This window comes from Acanthopagrus latus, chromosome 6 (genome assembly GCF_904848185.1).
Source record: "Acanthopagrus latus isolate v.2019 chromosome 6, fAcaLat1.1, whole genome shotgun sequence".
Taxonomy (NCBI): domain Eukaryota; kingdom Metazoa; phylum Chordata; class Actinopteri; order Spariformes; family Sparidae; genus Acanthopagrus; species Acanthopagrus latus.
The window spans coordinates 2767533-2786509 of record NC_051044.1 but is presented as its reverse complement, the minus strand read 5'-3'; the positions used below and the strand labels follow the sequence as shown (position 1 = coordinate 2786509).

Genomic DNA, 18977 nt, shown 5'->3' with positions numbered 1-18977 from the left:
ATGTTGAGTTTTCGAGCAAAACACATGAATGACACGAAGGAGTCGAATGAATCCGATGAAGTCCTGAAGTTTGAAAAGGTTACAAAGGTTCTGTGTGAACGTGTGAAGGAGGAGGGGAAGTTTGAAAATGAGCTTGGAACGCAGTTGAATAGCTGAACGTTGCGTGACTGTTTAAAATCCCGAAGGCGGTTCACAAAGGAGGGCAGTCATTCCTCACAAGCTAAAGCAAACATACCTGTGTGTTCATGTTCACTCGTTATATAATTGTCATGATGCTTTAGGATTCCAACACACACACACACACACACACACACACACACACACATTCACAGTAGTTTAGAATAGAGACACAGAGAAGCACGTTAGAAGCTGATTAATATGCTGATTTAAGGAAAAACGTTCAAAGATGCTAAATTATAAATCACCGTCCTTTTCTCTCATCTGACTCCGACTCAGCTGATTGTTCACATGTCCCTCGTCCTCGTTTTCACCTCTTCACCTCGTCTTTAACCCTGTTTTCCCCCTTTTTGGCCCAGTTTTCTTATCTCTGTGCTAAACTTCCCCCCTTCACCCAGTTATCTGTCTGCTCTGACACATTTCACGGTCTAAAGTTCACTTTTTTTCCTCCTCTTTACAATCAATTTGTGCGTTTTTCCTCTGACAGGAGGTCAGTTTGGTCATAGAGGCGTTATTTTCTTGTATTCTTCCATTCGAGGACACAACTGTCTGCCATTAACTTTATCTTTTAATTAACTGTTCCTTCACTAAGTGACGACAGAGTTCACGAGCTGTTACAGATGTACAGTGTTGTATAAAGTGCCCACATGTCATATTCGAGAAAAAGTAAAGATGATCAATATTAATCCCTGGTTCTGGTCGGTCTGTCTGGGTCACTCAGACGGTTTTCTTTTTTTGTCTGATGCATTTTTAATGTGTCTGCAAAACACAGACGCATCCACGGCTGACACTCAGCACATCGTTCATCACCTTCACGTTAAATGTTTATTCGCAGCCAGTTATTGTCGGACAATCTTCAGCCATTTTTATGCAGATGGAACTGTGTGTTATCTTGATGAGACCTGAGGACATTTCCAGCTGTTTCAGTGGTTTGGTATTTCAAGACAAACCACAATGTTTTCTGGGGTTTTTGTTCCTAAACCTGAGCAGATTATAAACGCAGCAACCAACACAAACTTAAAGTAACAACATAAAGACAAGTTTTGACTGACATTAAAGGTCACAGGACATTAAAGTTTTATCGGCAGACAATCAAGAAGAAAAGGAGTGTGTAGAGAAGACGACTGTAACCAGACGGTAAAACCAACACCTGCAGGAAATACATCAGCAGGAATAAAACAAAAGTGAGAGGATGATTAAATGATAAAATCATATCTACAGTCAGTGGAGATGGACTTCCCTTTACAAACGCATGTGGAAAGTCAGGTTTGATTCATGGTTCAGCCAAAAGTACAGAGGCAGCAGTTAATTATCTTGTTATCTCAGGAAGACAAAAGGTTGGTGAGATACTTCAGGAGAAACAGGAAAATGATTTCAGCCCAGCTGACAGTTCACCGTCAGGACTGCAGGGGAGGATTTGTTTTTCTGCGGTTTTCTCGAAGAGCAGACGATCAAAATGTATAGAAACCAGAAGCTGCTTGAATAAAGTCTATTGTTACAGCAGCGGTTTTGTTTCTTCGTGATAACGACGTCCATTATCTCGTTATCTCTGGATAACAAAGATTGTTGTCTCAAGATAACGGAATAATTAACCGGCGATATCCAGATAACAGCAGTAAAATCATTAGAGCGAGCAAAGCTGCGTGCAACCTCTGAAAGAAACACTGAACATTCAGAACAATCATCCTTAAAATCTGTTTGTTCACCAAACAAGACGAGAACAGAGGACGAGCCGAACGTGTCTGCAGGCTGGAGATGTTCTCCGGCTCACGTTGCGTCATCCAGAGCTGCTCTCAGTGTCGCTGACACACGGAGGCAGATAATAATAAATGAATGTTTGATGCTTGACTTCTGCTGGACTGTAAGTGTGTTTCAGCCCCGCCTGGTAACCTTCCTGCTCTTTTGTCTGCTCTTATTAAAAGCTTTGTTTGCTCCAAATCCAGACAAAAAGCCCACAGCGTCGCCGGGCGCGTTGCTAAGGGACGGATTCATAAACACTTCAGTTACTGAAGTCGAGGTGACTAAAGGTAAAATCCGTCTTTTACTGCTCGTCTGTTAAACTTCAGTTGATGTTCAGTTTCCAGCATTTTCACCTTTTACTGAATGTGAACAAATGTATAATCTCACTGTCAGGGGACATTCATCTAAAATCCAAATATAGATATAGACGCTCCGACAGCTTTCTGAATAAAAATAAGCAACAACTTTTGGTATTACAACCTTTTTTCTGCCCTCTGTATTGCTTTGACCCCACATAAAGGAGACATGTGATGCTTATTTTCAGGATAATAATTGTATTTTAGGTCACCACTATAATAGTTTACAAGCTTTAGACTGTCTGGTGCTGCACCGCCGTCTGAAACGCTCCTGTCTCTTTAAGAGCTCCCTTCTCCTCTGATTGGTCAGCTCACACACACCCGAGCCAGCAACAACCAACAACAACTAACAACAACCAACAACTACAGCTGTGAGAAATCAATTCTTATGTGAAAAACGAGCATGCATTATGCAAATGTGTGACATGGTGATGTCATAAAGTCACGGTTTCAAAGCCGGGTCTTCTGGCGAGGCGTTTCAGGAGCAGTGTTTTCTGTGGGAGAGACGAGCTTCTGTTGGTGCAGACGTTGATCTTTTTTTTTACTTTTAAGAACTTTTTCATGAAGCAGAACACATTTTTTAAAAAGTATAATAGGTCTGCTTTAAAATATCTTGTGTTATAAACAGTCTGACCAGCCAACAGAATACAGTTTATAGAGACTCAGCTGCGACGGACTGACTGTCGGCTGGACTGGACTCTGTTATCTGTAACCGATAGGATCCAAGGCTGTCAGAGCAGCAGCTGGTTCTTCTTTCATCGCTGAGATAAAAGAAAATGACAACCTTCACGTTACAAAGTAAACCTTCAGGAATGTGTGTGATCCGTCTCATTGATCACTTTGTGGCAAAAGTTGAGCAAAGTGCAACTAATTTTTTTGTTTTTTCGTTTGTTCACGCAGAACTAATGAACGCTGCTCAAAGTGTCAGATGGCTCTTTGAAGAAGTGACGACCCGACAGAAAAGTCCTGGTTCACAAACTGCAACTGGGTCGCACAAGAGTACAAAGGAAGACACACACACACACACACACACACACACACACTCACGTCAGCACACACGGACATGTCTAGACACACTCTCTTGCATGTTTGACCTTGTGACCCAATGAGCAGACCCCCGCGGGTCACACACACACACACACACACACACACACACACACTCTAATCCTCCTGAACTTGTTCACCTCAGACCTCCAACAGAGCTCCAACTCAAACCAACTTGAATGGAAAAGAATTCTTTTGCTTTTATGTTTTTGTTCGTCCGTCTTCATCGATTCTCGTTGATGATGTTTGACTCGACTCGTTACCTTTGAGCGTTTGTTCTTTTTTTTACGAGATACAAACATCGGATGTGAACGGTGGAGTTTCTCAGCAGCTGCTGAAGTCGTTGTCTTCGGATCTTTGGAAAGTCTTTTTCTTTTTTTTTCCCTTTATGGCCACTTCGCTGCTTCTCACAGGCCACAAACTGGAAACATGTTCTGTTCACTCTGTTTCAGTTTAAGCCTCTTTGAACGAACGAGGAAAACTTTTCTGCAGAGTTAAACCTCGTGTTGGATTCTGTTCTCAGCAGCTTCAGGGGGAATTATTGGGTCAGCGGAGGTCCAGCAGACACAACAACACATTTCTAAGCTGGAAAAGAGAATTTGCCTTCGAGTACACGATGTTTTCAAATATTTACTGGTGACGCACGTCTAATTTGCAGATCGTTACGTCCGCCTGTAGCTCTGATGATCACTGAAACAGACGCACATCTGGTTTTTTTAAGCATCTTGTCGATGTTTGTTGTCATCTGCTGCCGACCTTTTTATTTTACTGCTTCTCTGACATGTGACTGTGTGCAGCACTGATCTGTTGAGGATGTTGTGCAAACCCACAACACTGAGTTTTGGAACATGACACAACTTTATGTTCAGTCACGACACTCAGGAACAAAAAAACCCTCAGTTAGAGTTGAATAAATATCATGTTTTGGCTGTAAATATTTGCTCCTGTCGCCACAAACACGGCTGGAATTTTCCCCATATTTCGTCAACGTCGTCCAGTGAACCTGTTTACTGACTAGTTTTATTTTGAAGGGTTTATTGGCTTTTGTCTTGCTGTGATTTACACTTCCTGTCTTTGTCTCTTTCAGTCTGTCTTCTTCCGTCTCTCATGTTTTTGTGGTTTATTCTTCCTTCAGTTTTCTCTGTAGTTTGCTGAATTTTAGTTTTGTTTCCTGCCTGTCATTTCAGTTTACTGTCTTGCTGTCTTGCATTTGGGTCATTTATTTGTGAAAACACAACAGTTTGCGCTCATTTCTATATAAAAAAATAAGTTCTGGACCAAAGTTAAATATTTTCCACGAAGACATCAGCACTTGAACAATGTAAACGTCTTTAACTTGATTGCAAAAAAGACATAAACAAAATCGCGCATGATTAAAAACATGGAGGAATAGTCTGCATTTCGGTGTTTGACGTACGACGACACATGTGGACATTTTATATTTCACATATTTTCAGCCAAAGTGCTTCAATCACTGGACTGAAGAGAAATGAGTTAATAACACAACAGTAATAAACACGTTCAGCCGCCGGAGGAAGTGACTCTGCAATAAATGATTCATACGTGACTCGAGGACAAAGTCTGAAAAGAGAAACTTAATCCTCGTGTTTACAACCAGAGAGCTCCTGCTGAGCTGTAACAACAGCCGGACCTTCCCACAGATACACTGCGAGCACAGTCACTCATTCACATTTTGTCTTGTGATTTTCCACTCGTCTCTGTTCACGTCGCACTCGGTCAGAAGTCAGATGAAAGTCTGAACAGAGACGAGAGAGACGAAGCGAGATGTCTCACTCCTCAGCATCCTCCATCACCAGCCACCAGAAAAAATCAACGGGTTCAATTCAGAATATCATTGATCCATTAAAACAAGTGTAACGCTTTCTAGGGATGCCAGAAAAAACAGAAAGGAAGCATGCTCACATTTCAAACCCAATCACCAGAATAAATATGACGCCTCTACAGAACCACAGATACATTCATACTGGACTTCTCTTATTATTGCAACTTTCTGATTGTTTCAGCTGAACAATATTTTCCTTTTCCTTTCTCATCACAGCTCTGTTCTTGTCCTCTGTTAAGGTTTAGGCAAATTAAAAAAACTCTTGGTTAGTGTTAGAAAAACCTCATGGTTTGGCTCAAAACACCAGTTCTGGTCGCCACGTTCACAGATTGAGACGGTCCAACTTCCCGGTTTTGGTCTCAAAAACATCTGGAAGTCTTTACAGATCCCCTCGTAACAACATCCCTCCACCTCCTGAAGTGAAAGGTGGGTAAGAAGCAAATAATGTGAGAGTTACTGTGGTTTAGAGAAACATCCTGGTAGCTGAGCCGAACATTTTACCAACAAATTTAATCTGAGACGTTTCTGTGTGTTCAGAAGAAATAATGCTGTCGTCTTGCTTCTCTTGCGGTGCTGCAGTATCGATTAGTGCAGCTTAATTATCACTTTCTTTTCTGAATTGAACCTCGGGGCCGCCAGGAAAATTTCTTATGTAACATGAGCAAATGCTAAACTTTTCAACCTTGCAATAGATGATTCATGTGTTCGTGTAAATGAATGACATTAATCTGAGGCAGCAAAGAACTCAAAACATGGACAGAAAGAAATTGATCAGATTTAAAGTTTGATATCGGCTCAGAAGAAAGAAAGAGACTTAAACTGTGTGCAACTTCTTCTGGAAACGTACCAGCTGATAATAAATTCTGCCGCTAGCTTCAGATGAACGAGTCTTATAATAAACCGCTCTGTGTGTGTAAATACTGTGTTTGTATCTGCGTCTCATGATGACTAAACAGAAGTTACATTCTTGAATCAAGTCATGGTGACTAATCATGTGAGTGTATTTCACAACATCGAACATACGTGAAGTGGGTTCGAACCCCCTGCACCACCTGGGAAACACACACCTGCAGATAAACAGTGTTTTCTTCACAGAAACGTGACTGACTTTGTGTTTGTGTTTACAGCTGAACACCTTAAACTTTTCCACAGTTTGTTATCAGCGAGATGTTTTTACCCACAAAGATAACAAAGAAATCAACCAAAGCTTTTACAACCAGGGGATATAAAACCTTCCTCCGCCTGTTGTCGGTGTTATAAAACGATGGTGTTATCGTCACATGACGATGAGTTTGCTTGTTTTTAAAAAATTCCACTTCTTGTGCATTGAAGCCTGAACGCCACCACACTGGCCCAGTTCCAACATCTCCCCCCTCGACGACACACTCTCAGATTTTCATTAAGTGGTCGCGGCTCTGATCCGACTCGCTGTGAAATCAGCGAAGGTATTCAACCGGTCCTGAAGGAGAATGTTGGCAGCTTCACGGTGACAAAGATTTAAGTCCGGGGGTGTTTTTTTGGAGCTCGACCATCGCAGAGTCCTTCTCACAGCCTCTTTGTGCTCGAGTCTCCCTTGAATGCAGCACAAAGTCTGAGGTCTTTGTTCTCTCTGCTTGTGGCTCAGGTCACATTCTTTCATCAGCTCAGACTTCTTCACAAGTCGCACAGTGAAGCCGTCCAGGCTGCGATTAATACAGAAACTGTTTGATTTTTGTTTCTTGTTGTAACCAGAATTGTCTCCGCGAGCTGCTGCTGCTGTCTCAAAGTGTGTGTCGGTGATCTTAAGCCGCTGTTTTGACCTGTAACTCGACTTGGAACTTAAGTTAAGACTCGATGAATGACTTGTCTGAATTCAGCTGATATTTTACATTTTAAATGTTTTATTGTCTGGCTGTCAGTATTTCACTGTTTAAAGGAGATGGGGAGGGAAAAATGTCCTTAGTTACTGTCTGTCACTGCACAATCACATCACATACATTGTTATTATAAATATATGTGTTGGAGCTATTCATTGTTTTGTAATATTATTTCAACATGTATTCATTTTATGAATGTTTTGATGAGCACACAGTAGTTTATTAGTTTGATTACAGTATTAATAGCATTGTTTTTGTGATTTTGAATATTTTGATTAGGCTTTTGTTTTGAAGGCCCTGGCACGGGTGAAGTGTCTCAGTGGTCATTTGATTTTGATTTTGTTAATAATGTTTTTTTATTTGGGCATTATGAGTTAGGAGAAATCTGCCACTACAAGATGATCAACAGCTGCTTTAAGTTAACTGTGCACGCGTCCTGAGGTCAGCAGGGTTTGTTAAAAGGATCAATCCGAGTAACTTTCAGAGGACAACAAAGTGAAGTACCGTGATGAGTGACACACACACACACACACACACACACACACACACACACAGCACAGTGTGTTGAAGTGGGTGACCTGCATACCGTTGTCATGTGAGGAGACGTGTTAATTGCCTCCCCTCCTCCGTCTCCTCACACTCTGCTGTTATCTCCTCTCCTTCTGTTATCTTCCTCTCCTTTTCCTTTCTGGTTCCGACTGACAGAACTGACACACTGCCAGAACTTCCCTCCAAACATTTAGCCAGAACCTTTTTAGAGCGGTTTGCAGAAGACCGGATGCCGACGCCAGCTGTTACCAGTCAATCACAAAGCTTTAATTAAGAGCTGTCAATCATCTGAATTAAAGGTGCAGGAGTTTCCCCACAAGCAGTTTACAGACTCACCATCTCTTCCTTTTTAAACGCAGGTAACCCAAAATACAGGACTGCCTTTGCATTTTACCATTTGTTTTCCTTTGAATTGTCAGCAGCACCAAAACACAACAGATGCTGGTCCTGCTACTGACCGGTCACCTACAGTCCTGCCCTTCAAAACACTCTCTTTCTCCCACTCTTCCTTGTATTTTTCCCCCTGTGTTTCGTCAACACTGTAAATTGTTCTGGTTGCATTTGAGATGTCACCCATGTTTGTGTTGTGCTTGGGGTCCAGGGTGAGGGTTTTCGGCTGATTCGGGTTTCAGCGGTTGCGTGTGGAAATGACAAATATTTCGCGAATATTTCCGTTGCTTACGTCAAAGCTGAGCGCGTGCCTTTGTAAATATTAAACACAGAGTAACGACAGTTAGAAGGTGGTTACAGGTTGTTAATGATCTAAAACTAACTCTAGTTAACCAGCTCGGTTCTGACAAACGATTCCCACTTGCGAGTCGCCATTGTTGTTTATGTTTTGGTATTTGCCGCGCTTTCCCGTTCTGGTTTTAAACTATTTTGATTGGTTAAAACAGCCTTTCCGTTTCATGTCACATCGCCACCTATTGCTGTGGCAGATGTATTGCACATATATTGCATCACTTGGCGGTGGATTTACGGTTGCGTGTGTACAGAGTTATTTGATTTCACCCCTCATGTGGACGCATTTTTTTTTTTTTATTTAACAAAACCTCGGTTGCATAATAAACCAGGCTGGTGTGGACGAGGCCTCAGATCTGTTTGAAAACTGTCAGTCGTCAGGTGTTACAGTGCAGAACTGGTCACTAATTTACTCAACTGCATGACCAGATCAGTGTTTACCTGGAGGTCTTCAGGTTATTCACTTGACAAGAGTAACCGGGTCATCTGTCAGTGTGTGTGTGTACTGTCCTCCTGTGTTGTTTTTGGAACGAGCGCTTTGATCTTAACACCTTCTGAGAGCGTCACACATTTTATCTGCTCATCACCTTTTTATAGAGCTGTGTGAGGTGTCATGTGTGAAACATCTACACTATATTTATGGCACAGCCTCTGTGCACCCACACAGAAATGTAACCGCACACTGCATTGATGCCTGACCATGACAGCTATAATTATTCTGCCTGCAGAGGTGATGATACAGAGGATTGTTACCTGTAGTTTCAAACACACCGACCTCTTCGGCTGCTGCAGCTCCTCCCGACTGATCAGCTGTTGCTTCAACTCCTCTGGTGAAGTTGCTCTTGGCGAGCGGGGATGACTCTGGAGGGGAAGAGAGGTGGATGCTGCCCCTCCATGAACAGCCAGACACACAGATAGTTAAATAACCTGCTTCGCATTGACAGCATCATGATGACAAACTCCTATCGGGTCATAAGTGATAATTATCATCGTATGAATCTAAACTTCCCAGACATGTAACCTGACTTTGATGTGTCGAACCAGCTTCAAACAGGCTCTCATAGCTGACATACCTGCACTGCAGCATCAGGGTCTTTGAATATTATGTGTCCCGTCCTGTTTGTTCAGTGTTTTATGTCAGTGTGTGAGTGTTTGAAATATTATCTCCCCACCAGAGGCTGCAGATCCACACACACACACACACACACACACACACACACACACACACACACACACACACACACACACACACACACACACCATCGCTCCCATACTGGTGACTGTAAGTAAATCAATGCACAAAGAGGGCATGAATTTAATCAAGATACATGTGTGTTAATGTTTCTTCACTTGTGCTTCATGTTGGGGTTTTTCAGCCTTGTTGTAGATCCTTCGCTGCACAGACTGTTTATTCAGCCACCAAGAGCTTCATATAAGCAGAAGGTTTCCAGAACAACGTTGCCACAATCAGCCGGTACTTCTAAATCTAGAGTGTGTGTGTTGTTGTGTGTGTTGTTGTGTGTGTGGTTTCATGTTAGTCATTGTGCTAAGTAAAGACCCAACACCTGCTGCAGTGGATTTACCAGGACGGAGGAACACTGGTCAGACTGACAGGACACAGACACGATGTGGCCAAAAGTATGTGGACAGAGCAGCAGACTGAGGAAAATGAAAACGTGAGCTCAAACCTCAAACATCAGGTTTCCTCCTGTCACACGTTCAGCTGCTGCCCTCTGCTGGAACTTAGATAACACACCTGAAATCAATGATTAAATCTCATCATGTGCAGCTGAGTAGAAACAGCACCTTAACAAAGTTCTTCTGTATAATTTTTTCATCTTTAAATCACGCACAAAAGCTGAAAATGCTGATTTCATCCTCTTAAAATGTGAAGATTTCCTGTTTTAACACATCTTGCGATGGTAAACTGAATATATTTGGATTATGAGTCACTGTTGTGACATAAGAAGCATTTAAAGGTTTCATATTTAGCTTTTGTCATGTATGTTTTAAGATTTTCTCACATTTTGACCCACATGTTGCCTCACTGTACTTTAAAAATCAGGAAAAGAGAAACTGATCCATCTCCGTCAGTCGTTCAGGTGAACAGACAGGTGATTTCTCAGTTATGCTACAAGTCATTAAGTCACTCACTTAATGTTTAATACACAGTGATCATCATCATCATCATCATCCAGCTCACTGCACACAGACAACAACATGACAAACAGACAACAACATCTTCAAGTAATAGAGACTGAAGTCAGCAAAACCTCATTTCTAAATATTTTTCTACATTTTCTCATGTATTTAACGTTTAGGAATTTCACTTTACTCATCCAAAGACCAGCGACTGAAGCAATTAAGGCCAAGAGAAGTCCGACTCACAGCTTTTCTAAAGAGGCCAGACAGGAAAAGTCACAGTTCGTTTATTCTCATTATTGCTCCTTCAGGAGTTTTACACTGATCGTTTGCACTGTGAATCCCAGCGGTGGGATCATGAACGTGGTGCAGCTGAGTCGACTGCTGACAAGAAGGCTGCATGAAGATACTCAAGCTCAGAACTCACTTGGCACTGATCAATTACAGCAGTTAAACCATCACAATTCAATAAGATACTTAGCAGCTAAATTATATCTCAGTACCGTCCAGAACTGATGTTTTGACTGTCACAGGCGTGGAAAGGTGTTTGGAAAAGATTGTTAGGTGAATAACAATTATAATAACAATTATAATAACAATTTATCTAAAAATGTAAGATTAGTGTCAGTGCTGGACACTGAAGCTGCTCTCCAGACGCAGTAGTGTCAGACGGCTGAATTCTTATCAGGAAAAATGCTTTAACTCTGCCAAATAAAAGCTCAGTAGTTGTCAACAGGGAGGTTTAAATGGATGAGTGGACGACAGAAGAACATTTGGACACTCATTTAAGTAATTTATCAAGAACAAATGACAAACATTCTCTGGTTCGTCACTGTTCAATCACTGACTAAGCCTTGTGTCATCATTCATAAGCTCCATATTCCTGATTAAATCAGCCGTATATCAAATTATCACAAAGGAAGTGGTCAAGAGGAGCCCACAGCTCAAGTTTGCCCCGAGTGGACCTCTACGTGGTTTTAATCTGGTAATGTTGGATGGATGAGACAAGTAATCTGAAGACGTGAACACTAAACAAAGTAAATGATGAAAAGTGTTAAATAATGCAGCTCTACTGTGCCCCTCAGAACGTGTGATGATGGGTTATGATTCTGGATAAATCTGATTCTGAACCTTATTATCACGTCAACAATTTAGAAACAAATCAAGTTGCAATCATGGATCCTATGTAATAGAATAAATGCTAATGTTTCCGAGCGCTGGAAGTTAAATGAGCACAGATGGAATTATGACCAAACTGTCACTGTGTTTTCCTCACATCCCAGAATTTATCATATTTAAGAAAGTCACTCTGTGACTAAGCAACTGTGACCAGTCTGAATCAACATCTGTAACTATAATTACTTCCTACTCAGGAAATATTCTATTCTGTCATAATTCATTTGGATTATTATCCCCAGTGACTGATATTGTTTCAGTGCATGTGAACATTCAAACTGGAGCATCCTGTCTAACCAGCTCCTCTGAGCAGCAGGTAGACAGCAGAGACGGTGATGACGGTGGCGGTGTAGGTAAACACCGCGTTATAAAGATTGTTGGTCCTGATTCGTTCTCCCAGCGTCCTCTGGGTCTCCTCCAGACGCCTCACCACCGCCTCAGGCTCCCACTGGTCCCCTCGTGCTGGTCTCTCAGGTGCTGCTACCTGCAGCTGACCAGCCTGAGGTTCAGCCTGAGGTTCAGCCTGAGGTTCAGCCTGAGGTCTGGTCTCCATCAGTTTCCTCACCACTGACAATTCACCCTCAACTCTCCCCAGTCCCTGCTCCAGTTGCTCCAGTTGTGGTGGAAGGGACTCGAGGAGGGACCCTGTCTTTTGGCTGCTGAGCCGGAGGTCTGTTAAGGCTGAAAGAGGCACCGTGGGTGAGTCTGAGGTTGGACCTCGCTTGTCCTGAAGGACGATGTCCCTCTGAGTGAAGGCGTCGTTCAGAGCACCCCTGAGGCTGTCGATGAGCATCCGGAGCTCGTCCTGCTGGGAGCGATGGTTTCCCGCCTGGACTCTGAGGGCTTCCTGCAGGCTCTCTGGACCTTTCTGGGCCTCCAGCAGCAGGGTCTTCAGCTCCTGATGATCAGAGAGGATTTATCGACTGGAACACAAACAGCTGGTGACCACGTTCTACAGCCATGCTAGCAGCTCTGAGGCTGTGTGTGGGAACAGCTTTGCTTCGATCAAATTGCAAATGTCCGTATGCTAACAACCTCACAGCAACAATGCTAACATGCTGATGTTCAGCATGTATATAATTTATCATGTTCACAATCTTAGTTTAGAGTGTTAGCATGCTAGCATTACCAAAATTAGCACCTGACACAAAGTACAGCTGAAGCTGAAGGGAATATTGTTGGTTTTGCGGGCAGTTATTCATAAATGAACCTTAAAAAAACGTGAATCCAATACTTTCAGTTGGGATTATATAAATATATAATTGAAATGCACAATTGTGACAGTAAACATGGCCCCTGAGTGCATCACACAAAACAGTTTTTAGTATTCTAATTCAAAATGTTACAAATGAGATGATGATAATGAATCTGACTGCTGTCATCATCAACCCTCCTCACCTGCAGGCGGACACGGTTTACATATGTCGATCCCATGACCCCGATCATCGCTCCGAGAACCGAGCCGATGACGGACCAGTTCTTGGTGCGTTCGGCTCTCGTCCTCTCCTTCTCGTGGCTCTCCCTGACGCCTGCTGAGAACAAGGCGAACTTCTCCCTCTCAGAACTCTCTGCGTTCTCGTACGCTGTCCGGAGACGACGCTCCTCCTGCAATCACAGGGGTGAAGAATTATGCATCAAGTACAGTCACCAGATCAGATCAGAATGCTATATTACTAGAGCTAATCTCTGTGTGGAGGCTAACATTGGCACACCGAGCCTTTAGCCATGGTGACAGGCTTTGAATTTTGGGATTACTGGAGAGATGTGGGCTCCCCCTTGTGGCTATTCCAGAATGACTTAACACACTGCAAGTTAGCACAGTGTCACTGCTGCTGCCTCTTGATACTACTCAGCAGAATAAATGTTTTCTTCTTCTTCGGACTTCAAACTATCTGCATGTGGAACACACTCCATGTCCCTCCAACCATTTTAACACATTTTCGATTGCTTCATCTGACCTGCAACAGTTTGTGCTCCTGCGTGGCGAGCTCCAGGTAATGAGCGTCTTCCCTGGAGACTCGGTCCAGACGGTCTCTGACCTCCTTCAACCTGACCTGCAGGGCCTCCAGGCTAGTATGAGCCTCGCGCACCATCCCTCTGGCCACCATGAATGCTGCCTCAGCCTGGAAGAAACACAGACTGAGACTGAGGATCTTTTTTACTATACATCATTTGACCTCCATGACTTGTTGGAGTCTGCTCTAACTGCCGACTGACCTCAGTGACTTTGGTCTGGGCCTCACGGACCTCGTTGAGCCCGACAAACTCCTCGTACCTTCCCCACCAGTAGTTGACTGAGGCGGTGGCTGTCTGAGCTGACCTCTGACCCCACTGGCGCCCCAACTCACCTGCATACTGGAGGAAGGATTATATGTTAATAGAGTTTTTGAAAGTCAGTAGATTTACACATGTTGGTAGTGTGTTTGTGGTCTATAAAGTTGCTAAAAAAGTTGCTAAAAACAGAGGGATGAACTATACCCGAAAGGCAGCCAGTGCGCGCTCCTTCACTACCTCAGCTCCCCCCTTCCCATCAGGAGGGGTGGGGTTAGTGGGTGGGGAGGGTCCGGGCTGATGTTGAGCACTGTATGTTCGTACCAGAGTGATTCTGCCAGGCACTGACAGGCGGGTCGCACAGCAGGAGCCATGAGCCCAGAGACAGATCTGAGCTCCTCTGTACCTGGCAGAGTAAACAAAAACTGTTAATCATCAGCTTCAGTCTTGGACTTTTATGTAGAACCAGCAAAAACTTTTCAGGCCTCCTTTATGCTCCCACTGTGCAGATGTACCTCATTGAGAAGTTCTGCAGGCGAAGCTTGAAAACTGTCAGAGCTTCAGTTTCACTGCAGCTACAGTGCCAACACTGGAACAGGCACCTGTGAGGACAGCAGCAAAAAACAGCATACAAATTTTATTAATGCTGTGCCAAATTTCAAGGGCTCTCACATCTTGAGAATCCAAGATATGAAAAAGCATTTTATTACCATTCTGAGATACGAATAAAATACAAATACATTCATGGACCACATGTCTTTTTGTACAAAAAATGTGGTTGTAAGGTTGCAAGTTATTTCCATGTTGTCTTCTCGTTCAAATTGACCAACATACAAAGCTGTTTATGCCATAGTCAGAGCTTCATATTTCTTATTTAAACATGGCAATGGACACTCATTAGAACAAGCAACATTCACGAGACGAAAATCTTTTATTTTTACTGTCAAATGCAACACTGAACTGTGAACAGAGATGCCGTAAAGATTAAACAACCTTATTCCACTGTTTATGTAACGTTCATATAAGTGTCATAACTTCAATTCAAAGTAGATTAGAGACATTTAAATTCCACAGTCTCCACAGCTTCCAAAACGATTGTCACTGCTGCCAAATGTACAAAACACAGATATGAGGATGATGCATTCTGAATTGTTACAACTTGATGTATGATTTATTTCCCAATACAACTGTCCTCATATGTAAACTACACAGACTGGAGGAGGATAAAGTTTACAGGGTTTAACTTCATTAGTTCAACTGAAGCTACGTTACAATTCCCTCTCCAAGGTTAGCTGACTGGTCTGTCCTCTCTCCTACTCCATTCACAACTAGCTAGCTTTTAGCTCCACGCCGCTAACAGTCGCCGGTTAACTGATTTTTTTAGTCGTGTGAAAGTCTATGACATCCTACAACAGGCTCACTCACTAAAATAACAAAGTATGACGATATACATACCTGTCTTATTCGATGTTGTCGAAGCACGCATGTCACACGATGGTAGTTTCTTTTGGCTAGCTAGTTAGCATCTTCACGTTAAATGAAACTAGTTTTAGTTCAGGCACTCAACGGTCATTCCACTTCCGGGTTCAGAGTTCACAGGGGTCCTAGCAGCGCGGATCAGACAGACAAACGGCTGTGTGCGCGACAAAGATACGCTTATTTCCTCCCTTTGGATCACTGTGACCAGGTTTAAACATGTCTGGCAGAGAAGGTGAGATGTTGTTTCATGTGTAAGTTCATCAGAGAACCGTCGTCACCTTAAAACAGATTAATTTGACAGTGTAACACATTCGAGCGGAGCTAGTTTCACTGCGTGGATTAGTTAGCTAGCTAACGGCTGCTAAAGAGAGCGCGAGGTCCACAACGTCTCTTTCTTTCACCAAACTCCCTTAAAAATATGTCGCTTAAATGTGTTTTACTTGTTTGCGGGAAATGTTTTCAGAAAGACCGTTCATTAGACCACAGAGCGGCTCAGTGTGATCGTCTGGGGCATTCGGCTAGTAAATTGTTGTCCAAGTAACAGCGTATTTAAACTAAATCTACAAATAACGTGATAACTATTGGTTCATTTATTGTCCTTAGGAGGCAAAAAGAAACCACTGAAGGCGCCCAAGAAACAGAACAAGGATATGGATGACGTAAGTGTCTCTCTGTGCTCACAGACTGTATCAGGCTGTATGATTACTTTCCTTATCAGTTTATATAGCTGATAATTTCTCTGGTGATGTCTTCAGATGCCAGCTGAATACCTTGTTTGTCATAAACACTAATAAACCAGTTAAATATCTTCTCCTCTAAAGCAATGTGTCTTTGGGGATTTTGGCTCTCATGATATTAATTTGAACATTTTAACAAACACAAGACAGAAGTGATGTGATGGAAATAATTTGGTCAGTGTTTGAACTCCCTGGGTTTTTTTTTTCTTTTGCAGGATGATTTGGCTTTCAAGCAGAAGCAAAAGGAAGAACAGAAGGCTTTGGAGGCGTTGAAGGCCAAAGCTGGAGGAAAAGGACCTCTAGGTAAGACTTCACTAAAGTTCCTGAATCTTTAAAGGTCTATCCTAATACAATAGTTACAGACCATATGTACAGAAGTGTAGCTGGGCTTATGCTAATACTTGATTGGAGGGGTTTATGGGAGAAGTGCTACAGATTACTTCGGTTTTGTTTTTGTTATAGTTAAGTGTGGGATTTTACCTGCATCACTGACGATGTATTGTACATGGTCCCACTGTTTTATTACTGAAGTACATTCCCCACAGTAACTCTTTACTACATTATATCACCATGGGGGACACACATATAATTGTAGATACAACCAAATAACATCTGCTTCTCCATGTGTCTGTTCAGTAACAGTTAGTGTCTTTATACCTGACTTCAAATGATGAGTGATGAAGTTCACAGTCCACCTTTAGTGCAAAAATGCAACCTAAAATTGAAGCTAATATGAGGCTTCATTAGTCTCGATGAGACACGTTTAGTTTTAATTTGTCCTGGTAGTTGTGTGTAGGTGTGTTGTTGTGTTCTGGCAGCAAACCTACAGGACTTGCGTGTCCAGAGAGCCTCGGCGGTCTGAGTGCACGAAGTTTAATCATCTTCTCGTATCAGCAAAGATTGCCACAGAGATGGACAGAGTTTGTAGTCATTCAGTCGGAGTATAAAGCCATTTACAGTGACTACTAACAAAATGTACATGACCAACAACGTTGCAATCATGAGTTAACTTCCAAGTTGGTTGTTGACCCAAAAAAGAAACACTACTTGTTTGAGACGGGGGGGGGGAGTTTATGTGACTAAGACTCATGAAAAGCTCTTGGAAATTTGCAGAAACAAAATGTGTGTCCATGATTTTGACTGCTGGGATTAATGAGCCAGGTCAGAGGTTTTCTCACAGACCCAGATATTTAATGTTTCCTGTCTCTTTTTTGTTCCTACAGGCAGCAGCGGCATCAAGAAATCTGGCAAGAAGTAAAACCTGAATCATGCGACAGTGTTTTTTTTGCTCCCTGGCCTCGCTTCCTGCATCTGCGGTGTGTGTATGCTCGCTGAGAAGACTCCAGTTTGTTTTGCTCTGTTTGACATGAACCTCATCAAACTCAGAACCTGCCCTGGTGACGGCCCCCTCCACCAGTGAAAGTGCACAGAAAAATGAAATTAATAGTTTGAGGATTTTAAGGTCAAGAATATCTGCACACATCATAACTCCTAATGGGATGTTATTCCAGGTGTCACACTGTGGTGTTTGTGTTTGAGAGCAGTCACTCAGTCGTACACTCGGACAAAAATCTGCAATTTACAATTAAAGGTCTGCAGCTTTAGAAATGTAAAGCCTAAAACTAATCCTTATTTACACCTCATTTTCTTTTATACCCATGTTTAACTAAATCAGAAACACAACACACCCCAACTTTCTTTTTCGTCAGATATTTGTTGTATTGTCAAGAGGGAGATACTAATAAAGTTTTTCTAATTACTGCTTGTCATTTTAGTTTTTTGTGATTTGGTAATTAATCAGTCAATAGTGTCAACTCTCAAACCATTTATAGAGAAATTTTACAAACCAATTTTTAAAATGTCAAATTAAGTCTCCTGACAAACTGCAGGTGTATTTATGAGACACATTACTTGATTTACATGTCTTTATTAAAGATAGTCATGTTAACACTGCTGAGTGTCCTTGAGGCTGAACAAACATTTCCTCCCTCCTCACATATTTGCAAAGAAGCTCTTTGGAATATGTTGAGACCTTCATTGCTTCTGTGTTTATATCTGGTGACATTTCTTGTATTACCACCACTAACTATGGAGCGGTTAAACAATGTGTGTCACTTCACCACCTGCTCATTAAAACACCACAGGGTGACTTTACTGTGACTGCAGATTTGTCACAGTGTTATTCTTTATATAATGTGTATGAGGTCAGCGAGCATGTTCACTGGTTTAAAGAAACATTAATCTACCAGGTTATTGGACAAAGCTGAAGTGGTCTTAATACAACAGACCTGGAATAATTCATATCTTAAAGATTATAATGTTTAGACACATGTTGATTCTGTTTCATGGTCATTTTGGAGTTCATGAAATTGTTCTGTTAGGAAAATCAAATAACACAGCATAACTTGTCAAAACAATGACGGGCTGTCAGATATAGATGTTTTGGGTCGGTGGCTCCAGGAGAACTGTTTTAGCGCAGACGTTTTGTCGTTGCAGGAAAAGCACAGGTGACTCTAACTTTGTTAACGCTGGCTCAGTTCCACAGGCGTCCCAGTGAGCCAACATGCACGATACCAGGAGCCTGAGGGTGAGCTGTTAGTAATCACACCTGTTGTTTTCCTGCTTTCACACACCAAAACACACAACGGGAGACGAGTTAAGCTCGCTGGGATTCAGAGAAAGCCTGCGTCTTTTTTGCCTCAACACATTGTAATCAATCACGAGAGATCTAACTGTTCTGCCACCAGCAGGTGTTTTTATAGTAGATGTTGTAAAAAAAAAAAAAAAAACACTTAATTTTTTTATAAGGCAAATATTAGTCCTGGAATTTGTTTCATATTCATGTTACAGATATGAACCAGGTTTT

At 42.2% G+C, this 18977-nt stretch overlaps 2 protein-coding genes across 2 annotated transcripts; one reads left to right on the top strand and one right to left on the bottom strand.

Moving 5' to 3' along the window:
* Positions 1-10574: 10574 nt before the first annotated feature.
* Positions 10575-15488, bottom strand: ccdc51 (coiled-coil domain containing 51). Its single transcript, XM_037101997.1, has 7 exons — positions 15351-15488; positions 14411-14497; positions 14103-14301; positions 13842-13979; positions 13583-13747; positions 13023-13229; positions 10575-12522 (listed from the first exon to the last, which is right to left on the bottom strand). The coding sequence occupies exons 2-7, from the start codon at positions 14413-14415 to the stop codon at positions 11917-11919; spliced, it is 1320 nt and encodes a 439-aa protein (XP_036957892.1). The 5' UTR covers positions 14416-14497; positions 15351-15488; the 3' UTR covers positions 10575-11916.
* Positions 15464-17871, top strand: tma7 (translation machinery associated 7 homolog). Its single transcript, XM_037101998.1, has 4 exons — positions 15464-15606; positions 15978-16033; positions 16327-16414; positions 17335-17871. Exons 1-4 carry the CDS (start codon positions 15591-15593, stop codon positions 17367-17369), a joined length of 195 nt encoding a protein of 64 aa, XP_036957893.1. The 5' UTR covers positions 15464-15590; the 3' UTR covers positions 17370-17871.
* Positions 17872-18977: the final 1106 nt, after the last annotated feature.